At 42.6% G+C, this 17,347-nt stretch overlaps 1 protein-coding gene across 2 annotated transcripts in view; it reads right to left on the bottom strand.

Annotated features, from left to right (window-relative positions):
- Window positions 1-17,347, bottom strand: part of ANTXR2 (ANTXR cell adhesion molecule 2) — a 118,074-nt gene that overhangs the window by 38,499 nt on the left and 62,228 nt on the right. For both annotated transcript variants that reach the window (XM_075089914.1, XM_075089915.1), the window contains 4 exons: window positions 13,323-13,364; window positions 12,198-12,293; window positions 8,025-8,192; window positions 6,697-6,777 (listed from right to left, as the gene is read on the bottom strand). In XM_075089914.1, the coding sequence (XP_074946015.1) occupies window positions 6,697-6,777; window positions 8,025-8,192; window positions 12,198-12,293; window positions 13,323-13,364 (387 nt within the window). The remainder of the gene's footprint in view (window positions 1-6,696; window positions 6,778-8,024; window positions 8,193-12,197; window positions 12,294-13,322; window positions 13,365-17,347) is intronic.

Here is a 17,347-nt window from a genome sequence, read left to right as displayed (position 1 = left end):
CTGTGCATGCAAATGCTTCTATGGCTGTTTGTATGCATAAATACATATAACAATTTCTTCATACAGAAATGTATGTACGAGTAAATTGTGTGAATGTAAATGTAAGATAGGCCATATGTCCCAAAAGTCCCAAAAGAACATCTGATGTTGATAAGTAGACAGTGTGTTAAGGGCCTCCCTAATTAATAACCCAGATTAAAACCTCTTGACAATCAATTAAGATTAATGACAGAAGTCATTCTCTATCCCCCTATGCCCGCGTCTCGGGCTGTGAAAACCCTGGGTCGTGAAACTTTAATCCTGTTATCTGCTGCCTTCTTCATCTGAAAAGCCTACAGATTAACACAGCAGACATTGCCGAATTTACAACCAGCCTCTCGGACAGCTGCCCTACTTTCAGCAGTTAATGGAAAAGGAACTAATCTGGTTAGGAGCGTAGGACTAGTTCATAAATCTGGACGCCCAAGACAGTTAAAGCTGTCATGTCTCTTCTGGAGAGTAGCGACCAAATGAACCTGTCAGCTTTCTTCTTGCTGCTTCTTGAAGGTAGACGGTCTCTCTGTAAGCTGGGCTAATGAGATACTCGGCATTAACATAAACTACGTAAGGGCTGTGCTGAAGCTCGGAGCTGTGTTTTACGACTGGGTTGGGTTAGATACTTTCTGCCTTCTCTTCACTGGAAGCCAGGTAGCGATTAAATATAACTGGTTTTACTGCAATCCATTCCATAAAAAAGATGTTTTGAGGAATTAAGAAAAGAAGTTTATTTTTTCCCTTTAGAATCATGCCCAATGAAACAAATGGTTCTTAACAAAAACTGCACGGCCAAATGAAATGGTTTTAGTACAGCTTGGAGGGGGGAAGAACTGTAATGCTCTTTAGGGTGGCAGACAAGGTATTTGGAAGCTGTAGCAGATCCATACTCCACCCAGAAAAGATTGACTTTTCCTTTCTTAATAGGCATTATCCCTCTCCTGCCAGTACAGCTTAAGTTACCGCGATGCCTGGTAGGGTGTATCTGTTGCATTTCAGGAAGCCTAAAGCACTCATCTTTCAGACAGCTGCTTGTATACTAACAAAGACAGCAAGAATTCTTCTGGCTGCACACTGTGGTGGCAGCTCAGCTTTTTTAAATGCCCTATTCAAGTATATCCTGGCTTTGCAAAAAGTACATCCTACGCTGGCATGACAGTACTTCCATCAGGACCGTCGTGGTTGTCTAACAGCAATGGTAACAACACAGGTGGAGCAGCGTGCTCACCTGCATAGTATAATCATAGAATCAATGCTGTGAGTTGGAAGGGACCGACAAGGACCATCAAGCCCAGCTCCCATCCCTGCACAAGACAGCCCAAATTCACACCGTGTCTCTGAGGGCCTTGTCCAAGTGCTTCTGGAATATCGCCAGGCTGGTGCCGTGATGCCTCTCTGGGGAGCCTGTTCCAGGGCTCCACCACCCGCTGGGGGAAGAACCCTTTCTTGACACCCAGCCAAACCCTCCCCTGGCACATCTGCTGGCCACGGTACTGCCTCCAAGGGCCCATGCAAAGTCTGCCAGAGTCGCTTTGTCCTTTTTACTCTGTGGGAGTACTGGTCAAATAGGTAAAAAGGTCATGACTTGAAAATGACAAGTAGAATTATTTCTTTCTACTATTTCATTCATGCAAGTGTTCGTACTCGTGCCAATGAACTCTGAAGGTTCATTTTAAAGAGTGCAACAGCACTCATCTGCAAAAGGGAGGGAGTGCCAGAAGGGGCTGCCTACATAGCGGGGAAAATATCCTTGTTTCTCCTAACACCAGACCAATGTCGTCTTTTAATAAAGATGATTACTACTGCTTTCATTGATTGACAACTAGCAAACGCAACTATTAAGATACCCACTCTAGCTAGGATGGGGCACCCGAGAGGCAGACAGGCTGGACCCTCCTGGATGGTAGCCTGCAATCCAGTTTTAACAAAGGGAATCTGTGATACCCATTTACAATGAGCATCCTTTTGGAGGAATTACTATTATCTAGAAGTTTTAATTGCAGTATATTCTTCTGGATCTTCAGCACGAGAAAATTCTAGTAAGTTCATAATTCATAATCTTGCTTATCTCTTGGTTCTCACTCGCCATTTTAACAAAAGGGGCAGGTGTCCTCTCCAAAATATGCTTTTAGGCAGGCCCAGGGACGATTGTTTTTCTGAAATTTAGTTCAGTGCTTTGCTCAGCAGGATGCATCGCTCCATGTTGGAGACTGACCTCTGAATTCAGTCTGAATAGGGCAATCTGAAGTGAATACTCTTAAAACATTTTCCTCCACTCTCTGTAACAGTGAACTTAATTTTAACAGTAATATGGGTCTGGAAGTTTAAGAAAAACTCCGGTTTAGCTCTCAGGTCTACACAAAGTCCCACTTGAAGAAATGGCAGAAGGAATATTTTGGCAGAAAGTATTTAAGAAAAAGAGGTGCTTTAACTCCCCTCTAATCTCACACATTTTGTAACTAGTTTTGCATCTTCTTATTGCAGCAATTTAGAAGATCCAACAGAAACATAAACTTTGCTGTATGAGTGATACTGAAGTTTCTTTAAAGCGCTCAGGCAACAATTTCTTGAGTATAATAATTTGTGTTCCACTAAAATACGCTATACCATACTATCACTGAACAAAGAGCTCCAGTGAACTGAGTCTTATATTGTAAAATTAATTACTGCTAGGCTCAGTTTGACTCTTAAAAGTTTTAAACTAAAAAGTGCACTACCTCTAAGTAGCCACAGTAACCTTTCTCTAACTGTAACTTGTTATTTCTCTATGCATTTCAACAATTTGTGGTGATTAAAAAAGGAGCCAAATCACCTTCATTTTCTGGAAGGAGGTCCTCCTTGGTTAGATAATGGACAAACACTTCTGTTTTTAGAGAATACAGGAGTAAACCAAAAAATCCTGCTCCGACCAGTCTCGTTCCCGTTCCCATCACCCTGTAGGCAAGCAAACATTGCTCAGTGCATTATGAAGCACTAGGCTAGTAACAGTGGTGGTAGACGGCAGCTCTGCTGCAAAGGTAGGTGATGAACTGCCCGTCAAACCCTGTGAAAGCCTTGTGGGACCTGACTGCTAGGGTACTCCTAGGCACTGCAGTTAGTCTTTTGTTTTCCCTCAGTTGTAAGGGACTTAAAGCCTCCTAACAGTTACTGTTCCGCTCTGCAACTGACAGGCCGAGCTAATGATTTTAGTATTTTCTGCCGGTGCCCAGCGTAGGAATTACTGAAGAAACCCAAACGGAGCGGTCACATGGGCTTCACCTCAGAGAACGTAACACAGTCAAACGGTTTGAAACTGTAAATTGTGTGATGCTAACATAGTTACAGTGCAGAATATAATTCTTTTGTATACCGTAGAAATGCTCACAAAGTAACATTAGTTTAAACTGATCTTTGTATTAATTCTGTAGCCATTATTACAAAAGAATCTGTAAAGCAGGTAAAAGCTAGCAGGGTTAAAATTAAAAACAAGTTAAAGTGTCTTCCTTTTTATTAGGCTGCTTTCTAACATTAAACAAGCTGGAAGTACTCTATAGTTCTACTACAGAAAATTTTCTGGAATTATCTATAGATTTTTTTCTTCCCTTTTACCAGTCACATACGTTTGCATCCTGATCGGGCAAAATCGTAAATACAAGTGCCATAGGCTATTTGTGGACTTCAGAGACATTTGTGTGCATAAATGTATACAGAATCAGAATCTCAGCCACTATCAAACTGCACAAAGCAACAAGGTCATATAAAGAATCTGAAAAACCCTGAGGATTACCTTTAGGTGCTAAACTACGTGTCAGAAAATAAGCACCAGGATTTAGAGAAGAGGCCAGGACCCTAACACCTGCACTGCGAACCTGTGCCAGGTTCTGCGCTCGTGCAGTAACAAGCTCCCTGGAAGAGGTGTTTCTGTACAGAAACAATGGCAGATGCTCCTCCGCAACAACACCGTAACGGCGCAAGCACTCAGCTCTGCTTCCTAGCTGAACGTGATGCTGTGGACTGAAGTTTGCCATAACCTCAGTTAAAGCCCTGCGACAGTTAAGTGGCTTATCAAAGTACCCCAAAACCATTGCAGTTCATTCTTCTTTGCCTCTTTTATTAAAAAAAAAGGAAAGGAAGTATAAAGAGGAGTATGGACGCTGGGTAATGCATCATTTATAAATTGTCTTGTTAGTGCAGAAAACAAAACACGGCTTTGAAAACAAAATCTCCTGCTGCGGACTCCACTATGTTTGATGGGAGCCCTTCAAAAGAGTTCATGGCTTAATGGAGGCTGTTTATGTGGGGACTTCGATCTGTACCTGCTGTCCCCTGTCACTCCCTGGAAACTTGGCAGCAGATGTTGCAGCGTTAAGTTGTCTCTGAAGTGGCTCTCTGTCCTCATCTCCCCACCACAACAGAGTCAAACTATATTAGATCTCTTTATTTGTGCCTGAGGCATGTTTGGGAGCGCAGCTGTGTCCACCCCCACTCTACCTTTAGTGTTTCAGCCCCCAGGCGGCAAATGTGAGACCAAAACTGTTCTGCCACTCTTAACTACATCTGCTGACAATCCTGCAGCCTCGCTGCAGGCTGCCGAGGACCTGTGCCTGTGCTCTAAACAGATGTCGGCGACAACCTGCTAGCTCACACCTGTACAAGCTTCCCTAACCTCATGGATTGCCAGTTGAAAAATTTATGACTCAAAGGACTTCCATCCACAGTCAAAGCTTCTTGGCTCAACCGCGTGCAGCCCTCAAACTGGGCCACCCTCGGCATTATCTGGCAACGTGGCAGAGGTGGGAGAGGAGAGAGAGGAGGAAGAAAAAGCTCCTTTTGCTTTGATACTTCATGCCTAAATTTCAATTACTTGATCAAGGGCTTGAAATCAGCAGTGAATTCTTCTACAAATGGGAACTACCAAGTTCTTCAACAATAAATAAATGAAGAAACAAAACAACTATGTGGCTGCTGTTTACCACAACAGAGCTCCCAAAGTACGCATGCGCATGTCTCGCTGTACATACACGACTGCTCATCCGTGGCTACAGCATGAGATCTCTACCTAGCAAGGTATGAACAAGTAAAAAGATTCAGGTTTTTTCCGCTCAAGATACAGAATACAGTACCAGACAGAAATTGTGCTCCTACAGTGTCACAGGTCACACCTGAACGACCACTGGTTTAGATTTTATTCATCAGTACAAATTCAACTCCTTTTTTTTTCAGCGGGGACACTGAAGATCAGCGAGCTGCTTCTCTGTTTTTCATAAAGCAAGATGTTGGTCAGTGTCTTCCTGTCAGGTCCAGAGAAGGCAGATGCCTGACTTCATAATTGCTCAGCAAAGCCTTCCCTCCCAGGCAATTTTTACAGTAACTACCTCTCTTTACGGTCAGAAATCCTCAAAACAGGGCCTGACTGACAATTTTTTAGCCTGTTCAGACACTGTTTCTTCTACGTTCCTATTTACAGTGGATTATCCCATTAAACTATATTGCACTGTGTATTTTGTATGTAGATTTGTTATTGTTAATTCTGCTACGTGTAACGCGCATCTTTCATGCAAACAGTGAACAACTTGCCCGTATAACAACTAGAATGATAACACTGGTATTTGACTGTGCTCCCTATTTCCAGCATTGCACCTTGTCATTCTGCTTCTTCCAATGCTTGTCCTTGTCTTAATTAAATCTCACCTTTTCTTGCTTTACAATGGCACCAGACTTCATTCCAGGAAAATAATATAAACACTGATTTCCTTCCATTCTCTCAAAGGTAACTGCCTCCCTTTAACCCTTCTAATTAATCCTTTTACGTCCTCTTTATGGGGTATGTTGCAAAATCAGTGCTCTCGCACACTACTGCTTTGTGGTATGAGAGAATCTCATCTGTCACGCCCACTGGGGCCAGTTTGCTGAGAAAAAGTTGCTGTCTCATTTAGAGGAAATGGTTTGCTCTTTGTCTCTTCCCATGTGCCACAAGCAGGAAGCTGAACGGTCTGGATGATAAGCCAGTTCCCGAGATAAATGCTAAGGTTTAAAGTAATGCTTTCTTAAGGAATAACAATCAGAAATACACAATCTAACTTCACTACGAAAGGTTCAGATCGTAACTCTGTGTCCCAGTCATAGTAGTCTTTGTAGTGGAGGCCACTTTTTGGTGGGTCATGGCCGTACTAGAAGAAAGGATCATCTCAGAAACAAGTTTCCTCCCCTTTTTTTTCCTGTGAAAGTTGCCTTTGGCATGGCAGCACGAAGGTACAGGAAGCAACTTGCAGGCAAGTTACCAGTGGTCAGTTAAATCTGACGTGGTTTTAGTATTCCGATTGCCAGACTCTAATCTTACAAATAGCCGGTTATAAGAAAGATTTGGGTGTTGGTTATAAGAGTTTACATTGCATGAAGCATGCGCTATGTTTTTGTTTTCCAGCTGAACACACACAAAATACAGAATCCTTCACTCTGCTTTTAGGAGATCTGTGTTTCTGCAACATTTCTGGGCTGGTGTGATGCATCTTTCAGTGCACTTCTGTTTCCTCAACGTGTTATTTTTCCTATCGTGCCATTCTTTTGGCTCCAGTGCTTTCTTTAGCTAAGGTCACGGAATTAGCATTGTTCAGCACCTGCTAAACCCTGGCTGTAAAACGCCCCTTTTGCCAACCGTAGTGGGTACGCGTGCCGCACACAAACCTCATCTCCTTGCTGTGGTCGCATCAAAGAGACTCTGTCATACTGTCTTCGTAACAGTGCCCACAGTGCATCGAGTCGACCCTGTGGCAACAGAGCAACAGGACTTTAAATACAATAAGATCAGTCAGTGGAGAGCACACCACACCTGCTAAGTTACTGTCCAAGGAGATCCACGGAGAACTTTTCTGGCAGAACTGGGTGCCAGCCAGTTCCTTAGAGCCAGATAAGCGAAGTATAAACTTAGGATGTGTCACCCCCACCACACAGGTGTGGCTCTGCTCTTTCCCATCAGGGAATTCGAGGTACCGCACTCCCATGTCCACAGTGGTTGGGAGGCTGTGAACAAACCTACGTTTGCTTCTGAGTGACCTAGAATTAATATGTTTATTTGCCAATACTTTGGGATGTCCATCTAGGATTTCTCCCACATAAACGTATCTGGTTTTATAGCATGTATACAGCAAGTTCATCGTTTTCAGGAAGCCTCGGACCTGCTAAGCACGTGGTGTACAGCAGACTCGTGCTGCGCGGCAAGTCCCACGTGCAGCGAACGCAGCTGGTTCACCGCGAGTGCGCCGGCTGCCTGGCCAGAACACGCAGAGCAGCTGTGATGCTTGTCGGAAGCATCCCATTCCGCTCAGATGGATCACAGAGTTTGCGTGTGTGTGGACAGTGCGTCTTCAGGACTTTCTTGTGGTCAGAAAGGACTCAGGAGGAGTTGTAAAGACAGAACAGATGTATCCATGCTCCCAGCTAAACCTGTGTATTCTCCGCTCTTACACATTTAAAGCAAGGTATTTATGGACCCATCTTCAGTTTTTGAGAAGAGCTTGTTACTGGTTTGCAAGTGACCCACGGCATCTACAGTGGAAAATCTCTTCATTTTATGCCATTTATTATGTTTCACTTGTTTGTCAGACTTTATGCATTATATTGTTTCATATAATTTTTTGCTTTTCTTGGTTAGTAATGAGTATGTCTGTTTAAAACTTAGTGTAATGGCTACAAACTGTGTAGCTTTAGGCTCAATTAGATACACACTGAGATAGACCAAATGCCAATAAAGACCCTGTATACACTGTACAGTATGTCCCTTTTTTGGGGCAAGGATAACAGAATGTGGCATAAATGATGAAGTACTGCATTTAGGGCTAAAAACTGCTCCTGCTATTAATCCTGAGTAGGTGTTCACTTTGCGAATAGACATCACACTTGAATGGGAATACTTGAAAAATAATGTACAGTTCAGCACGTGTAAAAACCGGTAACACAGACAAAATCTAGCCTTTAGCACAAAATTACATTGTACTGAAGACTACAAATATTACCTTAATTGGCGTATACCACTTCTCCTGAATGGCTGGTGAGGTAGGCTTTGGTTTAGGTGGTTTAGGATGAAAAGGTTCTTCTGGCTCTTCTGGGAGTTTCACCACAGCATTTTTTGCTTTTTCTAATCTAGCCCCTTCTTCAGTAGATCCTTTATCGCCCCAGCGAACCTAAGTAAAGCCAGAGTTCAGACGTAAATGCACTGTATGCAGAGAACAAGGAAACTTGCAAATAAGAGAAGTAGCTGAAAAAGTTTAAATTTGGAAGAAGGTCCAAATAAACAACAGGAGAGGTATTGAGGAAAACGTTCCCTCTTCATTTTTTATGATGAGTATTCTTAGTTAAATATATTTGCAAATATGAGTCTCCTAGTAGTGAAAAGTCAAGAGAAATACTGAAAGAAAATTCTACCATGCATCACACAGGCTGTATAGGAGACAGGAAATCTGGGAAATCTTCTCTAATTAATGATGTAAAAAATATAATTTCCAGTTCTGATTTACCCTAAAATACCAATTCTTAATCTGGCACCTAATAAAGCCTAGATTTTTGTCCCCCCAGATTTCCTAACACAGCATGTTTGTTGAGAACCCCAATTTAGATGAAAGGCGATACTTGAGCAAATTTTAGCAGGAGCTCCTTGAAACTGCTCAGATTTTCAAGTAGTTCTACAAGAAGGACACACTGGAACAAACACAGATGAAGCAGTCTAACCTGTATAATAAGTCAAGGTAAAACATGTAGCAATACATGTTTTGTCACTGCCACAAGTATATAAAACTTATACAAAGGGTTCCAAGAGAAAGGAGTCCTGCATTATTGCTGTTGGTGAGACAAGTATATTTCCACTTCCCCAAAAGGTTGCACTTACTATGCTCTAAAGAGGAAATACAGGGAAAAACCTTCCCTCTAAGAGATGATTTGTCTTGCTACAGTAACCTGATTTCATCTTGTAATTGGAAACACCGTGCAGCACTTTAAGCAGGGATGTTTGCTGTATTGTGCGAAGAAACAAACCTAGACAAGACTGTTATGCTATCAACCAAAAAGAGCATTTAAAAGCTAGGGCTGAGTTTGAAAGTTCTTAGTAAAACCGGCCCGGATTATTTTCAGCGCAAGACTTTCTAAATCATGCCATCCGCTACAATCTAGCCTGTAAGGAGGACCTGATACACCTAAACCCAGGAAATTAAATTCTGTCAGTACATCTTGGGTAAATGTGACACACTGATGAGTCACGAAACTGTTACTGCAAAATAGCTAACCATTACTGCAGGACTTGACCAACACACTTGTTTTTTCAGGGACCTCTGTCAGTGCAGGTGCCAGACATGAAAAGAGAAGAATCCAAGTAAGAAAAATCCTTCCACCCTGAGGGGAAGAATTAAGAGCATCACTGCACACTGCTTGGTAGGTATACGCCAGTTCTGTCCTGCTACCTGCCAATTCAAGCACCTGAAAAGCATGCAGAAAGAGTGGGAAGCAACAGATCTCCCACTGCAAAGGGGCACAAAATCATTTTGCCCACCAGGAAAAAGACATGCTCCTGGTCTTGCTTCTGCTATGCAGAGGGAGGGAAAAGACTGCTCCAGGTCTTGCTAGGGACACTCTATAATGTGCTGGGATAACTGTGCCATAGGATGGGAGAAGGAAGCAGCCTGAGTTCTTCATCCGCGCCATATGTAGAATGTGCTGACACAGAAAGCGAGGAAAATATGTAGGCAAGCCAGAGTCTAGCCCCCTTCAGAAAAGTGAAACACCTTGGAGGAAAACCTTGTCATTTTATCACCACCACCAGGTATTTTTTACCACTGTATTCTCAGTGTAGAGAACGAGAGCAGTGAAGTACGACAGATTCATTCGGTCTGTAATACTAAAACTCAACTTGATAAAATACAGACGATCGTTTCTTAGGAGGGGGATTGTTTTGAACCTTTCTGTTATTTTGAACTTTACCCTTTGGCCTGCTTAGTGATTTCTTTTTCTCACTGGAGAATTCTTTCTGCAATATTAGAGTGGGCTTTCATGTCCAAGTAGGCCCTGCTGAGTCATTAAAATGCATCTGTATCTTTCACTGTGATCAATGGTATTTTTACAGTGTTTTTTATGAGGTTGTTAAAATGTATTTTAAACACTGTTAAAACCATTTAGAGATAGCTGGTGGATTCTTGACTGATAAAATGATCTTCTCCTTCAAATTAAAGCGACTTCATCCAGAAGAAACCAGAATTTGGGGAGTTTGACAACACAACTTTGACATAAAAAATTACTGCCTATAATAGGTGGAGTCTAGAAATTACATCATAAAACTTTAACGCAATGCCAAAATACAGAGCTAGGAAGAGTGAACAACGCTGGCTGAATTATTTTGGACTGTCGGAGAGGGGTGAAGCTAGTGGGGGAGGCAGGAGCAAACGTGTAACTGCCCCGGAAGGGAATATAGTAAGCAAAGAGGAGGAGGGCAGTAGAGGTTAAGCGAAGTTCACTGGTTCATTCTCCACTTCTATCTATGCAAGGAAGCTACCAGAAGAAGGGCCGAAGAACAGAGCACAAAGAAGCAATAACAAAAAATCGCCAACTGTGTTACCGCATGAACAGAAAACAGGGAAGAAATGTAATGACTAGTCCAGTAAGTTTTTCCATTGACCACAGCACAGAAACCACCTTTAACTGTCCGGTAAGGAATAACATCCCTTTGACCCGCTCACCGTCATGGTTGTGCTACCCTGGTTTTGTTTTCTCTCTCATTTCCCCACTTGCTCTGCCCTGGTTCACTAAATGAGCAGAGTGCTCTCTTGAGCCAGCGAAAGGTATGAGGTCTGGTACCGCTCTGTCCGAGCAGCTGGGAAGGGGCCAGCATTTCCCTCAGCCCCACTGGTACAGATACTACAGGACAGAGGTAAAGCTCCACATTCAAATGCTGAGGCATTTGCGATGCGGCGCCCAACCCCCAAATTTGTTAGTACTCTCAGATCCCAGAGTAGGCCAGAGGCACAGCCCCACAGAACTAGGTGCCTTTCAAGAGCCCGTGATTGTGTGATCACACAGTTTCAGTTCGTTTGCATCTTTAGCCTTTAGTCCCGCACGAAATTCCTAGCACATGTGAAAAAGTTTTCTAACCTATTCATTAGTTTCTGCTCTCGTCTCTGAAGAGGAAATACAGCACTTTTGCCATGTGATGAACATTCTTGTTTTTATGGTACTGATCTTACTTGTGTTCATGAGTTGTCTATTCATTTTCTGTGTCATTGCACCAGATCCCATTTACAAACTGTAATGATTTAAACTGTGGAACCCCTCCTGGAACAACCAGAGGTTCATCGTGGCTCCCACTAGAAATCCAGACTTGTAATTCTTTATGTCGGAAAGTATTTTCTAGCTTGCCTCTGGAAAGCACTGCACAAAATGTTTTCTTTTTCTAAAATCTGAAACTCTTCTAAATTAGCAGTTCTGAAATGCTGAGGGAAACACACGTAAACAACACAGCTTTAGACTTGCATGTTCTTCTGCCACGTTTAAAAAGAACTGAAGCAAAGCTGATTCTTAGGCCAATACCTTTAAGTTTCATCAAGATACAACAGTATGGCCTAGGTGGGTATTTCAGACAGAGACGGTTTCCTAGATTGAAGTTAAAAACTGCAGAAAACTGCTTTGCCAGTTCCATAAAGGCTGACTTGACTATAAAATCTGACATAAGGATGTGCCCATAAGGATGCACATTTTTCATTCTGTTTTAATTAACATGATGCTATCATGTCTCTTCAAAGACAGGCACTGTTGTCGCTGTGAGTTCCTTTGGGATCAAGCTTCTCCTTAGCATCACCATTGTCAGCGCATTTGGCTGGCCCACAGTTGGAGGACTTATGTTTCACTATAATTTCTTCCAAAACATTCAGAAAAGGCTCTCACTCTCTCTTTCTCATTAGCTTGATGGAAAGAGCATGTCTTCAGGCAGCTATTTAAAGTTCCAGTCAAATGGAACTACTGAAAGCTGTTCTTTCATAGGCAAGGTCAAAATTGATACGGTAAAAAATTTTACAAGGCTTATGTCACTGGGAAGGAAGCACACATTATGCCCTTGTATTTTCAGTACACTTTAAAAGTCTTTGTTTCCATCATTTGCAGCCTCAGAGAGCTTTTGTTTTAGTGAACTGGCATCTCCATATCGTACAAACCTCCATCCTTTTAATTCCTCCAACTCCTCGTCCGCCGTAGTAGGAAGCATCCACAGTGGGCCATTTCTTGGTAGGCAAGGGCTCTTGTTCCTCTTCCTGTCAAAAAATTCAATAACGTTTACTTTAAAAAGATACATCCCCACCACCACTAAGTGTCTCTTTAGTTTATTTCGCTAGAGTTCACGGAGAATAAGTCTTCCCATGTTAGGTGTAAAAGAGCAAATATTTAGGTTCCCCGAGTGTTTACCAATTTCCAAACCAAATCTGGTCACGTTTGGAAATATTTTTAATGCTTTGCATGGGAAAAGCATTGGTGGCAACCATTAGGAAGGTCCAAATGCAGAATCTAACTGTGTATTTGTTTGCCTCGTCCTTTTCCTTTCCGGTAAAAAAATAAGCAAAACATACATAAAGAAAAGGATTTGCAGCGGCTTCTTCTACAGAAAATATAATGCCTGTGAAGAGCTGGATCATCAGCCCTACTCATTTGGATTCAGCAGACGGTGTTCAGCAGATCTGCAGATAAAGGTTACACAGCCGATCACAGTTTCCTAAGCCAACCTTTGTCAAACTCGCTCTTGGCTGCCTCAGCTCAATGAAGTATGCCTTATCATGGACCTAACTGTCAGAGTACGCTTGAGTACGCTCAAGCAGTTAGCTAAATCAAGACCAGGGGCAAAAATACTGAAGACACCAGAAGATCCTCTAGTGCATTATTGCCCATAAGAGGGAGAGAAGTTCCCTTGTCAGGGTTCTTTAGTGTCTGGAATGCCAAAGCTGTGGGAAAATGCTGTTTAAATCACACATGAATCTTTAGACTGTTACACCAGAGCTACTCAGTCTTTCTGCTTTTGCTGCAGAAGGGGAAAAATAATGTTCAATTATCTTGGGTAAAGCCCCTAAATATTTCTGTGGATTTGAGCTTAATTCATGCCACACTGAGATGACTGAGACAGAACAGAGATTTGGACTTCGGCCATCCCTCTCTCAGCTTAAGGCTTCCCACGGGGCAGTTCTTTCTTCTTCAGCAGCTAGGACAAAGAGCCAGATTCACAAGACACAGGGAAGCACAGAGGAGTGGTATTGTGTAACCAGCATGACGAGCGGAGCACCATCATACCGTACCTCTTTTGGAGCTGACGGAGGTGGAGGGGGATCTTTGATGACCTGAAAGAGCCAAACATATAAAAGCGTAAGAAATCGCACTGGCAGCATCCAAAAGCCAACAGAAAATTCTAAGAGTGAACTGCTTCCATCTGAGTCCCCCACATCTGCTTGCAAACTGGCAACTGCTGCTGTCCAAGTCCCTCGGGTATCGATTATCAAGGCCTTCTGGAAATTAACACCATCCGTCTAATAGAAAATAACATCAATTGACTGGCAGACACTCTTTGGGCAGACGTGTCTGCCACTTTGCTTCCTGACCGGATAAGCCTCAGTCATTCTACGTAATAGCCAGCGATGAAACCCTATGGAGTTAATTAGCAAGCCAGGGAGGTAAAGCATCCCGAGGTCTTGCATAATCTTGGGCCAAGATGCTTGCTCCTTTGTGCCATGCTGCTGGATAATTTCTGGCCCAATGACAAGTGTGAAACGCCTTCTGGTAGCTCAGGCTTCACCTCTAGACATCCCAATCGTTTCTGCAGATCTCACTTTTAATATCTAATAATTTAAGTATGTAGCTCCTTGACAGTTCAGTGTGGAGTTCCTGCTAGTGGGAGTTAATTCACAAGGCTTCTTAAACTGTTTCTGGATAAGGCCAGCTCTTAGGATAATTCACTTACACCTATATTTAAACTTCTACCTACAGTTTCTTACTGTTCCCTTTCTCAGATACATATGGTAAATCTCAGAGAGTTCCCTGGCACCGACAGGAATCCACTGAATAGTACAGGGAGGGGAAGAGGAAGGCAGCAACCCTCTTAAACAATTAAGACAAAAACTGAATGCACAGGTGTTCTTCCACAGGAAAAGCAGGTTTGTAAGCTAAAAAGAAGTACTTAAGTGACATTGTGTAATTTTTTGTACCTGAATATTGTATGGAAATGACTAAAAAATACCCCATGAATATAAAGGAGCCTGTTTCTGCTGTGCCTTAGCATTATACGAACATAACCAAAACTGTCCATGATGGCAAACACCTAAATCTTCTAATACAGATTAAGCACCTTAATTGAAATGTACTTCCATTTACTCTACCCTGCCTATAAATAATGTCACTGCACAGATGTATAGCATCATACATAAAAACCCCCCATATTTCTCTTGACCAGTAACCAAGAGTTTTCCTTCTTAATTTACATTTCCAGTCACAGTGTCACCAAGATAGTTATTAGTTATCGCCTAAACAAGCTGTGGACTTTTAGCGCTGCGTACAGGAATTCTGTCAAATAAGAGAAGTTATGGCACCCTTGGAAAGATTTTTCCACAGTGCTTCAGATTTAAGATACTCAATTGTTCATCGAGCAGGCTCAGAGTACTTTGAATGGATCGGAAAGTCAACTATGGATTTTAACCAGACATCCTTTTGCTACTATGGTATTGCAAAAACATGCCAGAAATTACCTTTTTTAAAATATTTCTGAATACTCTTGTCTTCTCACCCATCAGGAATTTTCAGAATACTTAACAGAAATCAATTATTTAATTAGTGAAGCATTCCCAAGAGCCAGATTGGAATTACTGCCCTAACTTCACAAGAAACAACACCACAGAGGGATCATGGGACAGATTCTGAGCGATACTTGGATGCTGAGCAAGATTTTCCAAAGCATAAAGATATTTAATTCTCACTGAAAGCAATTAAAAGACTGGAAACAGTAAAGCAGTACTTTCAATATATTAAGGGTCACCTTATCTTACTTAATTCCCATTCTTATTTCCCTTTTGCCTGTCTCTGACGATTATCTCAGAAAAATATATTTCACTGCCAAGACTGCAAGCTGTATGGGGCGGAAAGGCCTAGCTAGGTTGTCGATTTATATAAATACATATTAAATGGTATTATCACTCAACTTTCTAGAGTGCTACAATTCTTATGTCTTGCATTCTCTCCCGAGCAACAACAACTTTGCATAGGAAACTTCTTTGTGATGCCTGCTAAAGTTCACTTGGGCCCTGTGCCTACTGATACTTACAGAGTCAAAATTTCTACCCCACTGAATGAAGAAAAGCTCTATTTGTTGGACCTCACTGGGCTTCAAAAGTCACGAGTCAGTGACAGTTTTTATTTGACTCCCTGAGCAAAGGTTCTAATCCTATGCCAGCTGCTAAACTCCCTCAAGTTATAGGGTAGATTTGATCTGAAGCTAACCAATACATTAATTAGCTGCTATTTCTAATAGCTTCAGAAAATGAAACTTGTTTCAAATGTGACAGTGGTGTGAGAAAATAATCTGCTTTGAGGAGCAGATACTCACCCCTGCTGACAGAAGTGGAATGTAAATGCCTGCATCCTTATGTTTCCACAGGCTCCTCACACACTCATGCGCTCGCTCTCCCTCACACACGCGGACGCACAAAGATTATTTTCAGTCTTGTGTGATGTTTCAAGTGAAATCGGTAGAACGCCTTTTTTTAAAAAGAGAAAGCCGAGGAACCCATGCGGCTTTGGCAGGAAACAGTGCGAAGGTAACATGAAACTGCACATACTGGAGATCATAATATTGCAAATAGATTTTTCCTGAACTTGACTGAGGTTGTTTAACTACGGAAGACTGAATAATGCTGCTGTCTTATTAACCCCATGTCGAGGTGGATTACTTCCTAATTTTGGTTTGGTTTATTATCATCATCACCAGGCAAGGCTGCATCCCGTTTATTTAGCTGCAAAGAATGAAGCCTTGAGTTTGGAGGAGAGCCGATATCTTAAAAAAAAAAAAAAAAAAGAAGGAAAAAAAGTTAGTTGCTTCAGGCAACAGTCCCTTTGATCTGCTCATTAACACTTTTCAAATGTTCGCGTGATGTGGGCATTAGGAAATGTCAGCACCAGAGCCTGAAGCCAGCTTGATGTGATCATATGTTCTGATATTGAGGGAAGAGTGAAAGAACTGTCAACAGTGAACTGCCGGGGGGGGGGGGGCGGGAAGAAAAAGAAAAAGGAGTCCCCCTACCCCAACCTGGCAGTGTACGTGGACCTCACAGCAAGGAACGCTGTCGAGACTGACTCCTAGCAAGGATGAAGGAGAGTGCCCAAAGCACCTGAAGCTCACCACGCTGCCTGCAGGTGGTAGGGATGACATACTCGTGTGGCTCCGGATGCTCATTCTGTGCTGTCCCCAACACCTTTTGCCTCTTTCTCTTCCATCTGGGTCTGAAGCGTGGGCTGCTTACAAGGTTTGAGGGCTGCTGCTTTATTCCTTGCTCCTGTTCTTTGTCCCATGAAACCAGATGCCCCACTCCGCTAGGGAAGCGGGCTCGGAGGACAGGAAGAGGAGCTCCTGCCCGGCCCTAGTATGCTGCCTCTCTTGCCAGGAACACTGGCACCAAAGCCCAAAACTACATAGCCAGAAATGACAGTAACATGTAACGTGAGAACCTCGGGTGCAGGAGAGAGGCAAAAGAATGGAGGCACAGTATAATGATCTGAGGAAATGGATATGGAAGCAAAAAAAAAAAAGGAAGACTCAGTTTTTGGTAATAGGTTCGGTGCAACAGTATGAGGTTTTGGAACTCAGTATTGTTGTAGCAATGAGTCCTAAAGTTACCTCTTTTTCTTAAAGAAACAAATCATATCCATGGGAGGTGACAGGAAGCAACAGAGGGCACTAACACTTAAAGTGCTGTGGTTTTATTGCTCCCACAAGGAGTCAGGCTGCTTCTCAGTAATAACCTATCAATCTACAGCTCAGGACTTCCCTAGAAATAGCCAGCTACTCCTGTACCAAATTACCAACTACTCCTGTACCACCTCGTCCAGAAAAGATGCTCAGGGTAAGTTACTATTCCTTAAAGTAAACATCAGGGAGGCACAGGCTTAAGCACAAGGTGAATCAGAACCGAGGGACGTTTTCCCACAGCTCAGTGCAGCTCTTTGTGGAGATGTAGCGCCACAGAGGAGATCAGCACAGACAGAACCCTGCCTTAATGCCGGGGTGCGTCTTCGGTACCCAAGGCAGTGTCTTTGCTCTGTAGTTTGTTATAACGGCATC

The sequence above is a fragment of the Phalacrocorax aristotelis genome, chromosome 4 (assembly GCF_949628215.1).
Source record: "Phalacrocorax aristotelis chromosome 4, bGulAri2.1, whole genome shotgun sequence".
NCBI classification, from domain to species: domain Eukaryota; kingdom Metazoa; phylum Chordata; class Aves; order Suliformes; family Phalacrocoracidae; genus Phalacrocorax; species Phalacrocorax aristotelis.
The sequence above is the reverse complement of the archived record's forward strand: the minus strand, read 5'-3'. Positions and strand labels throughout refer to the sequence as shown.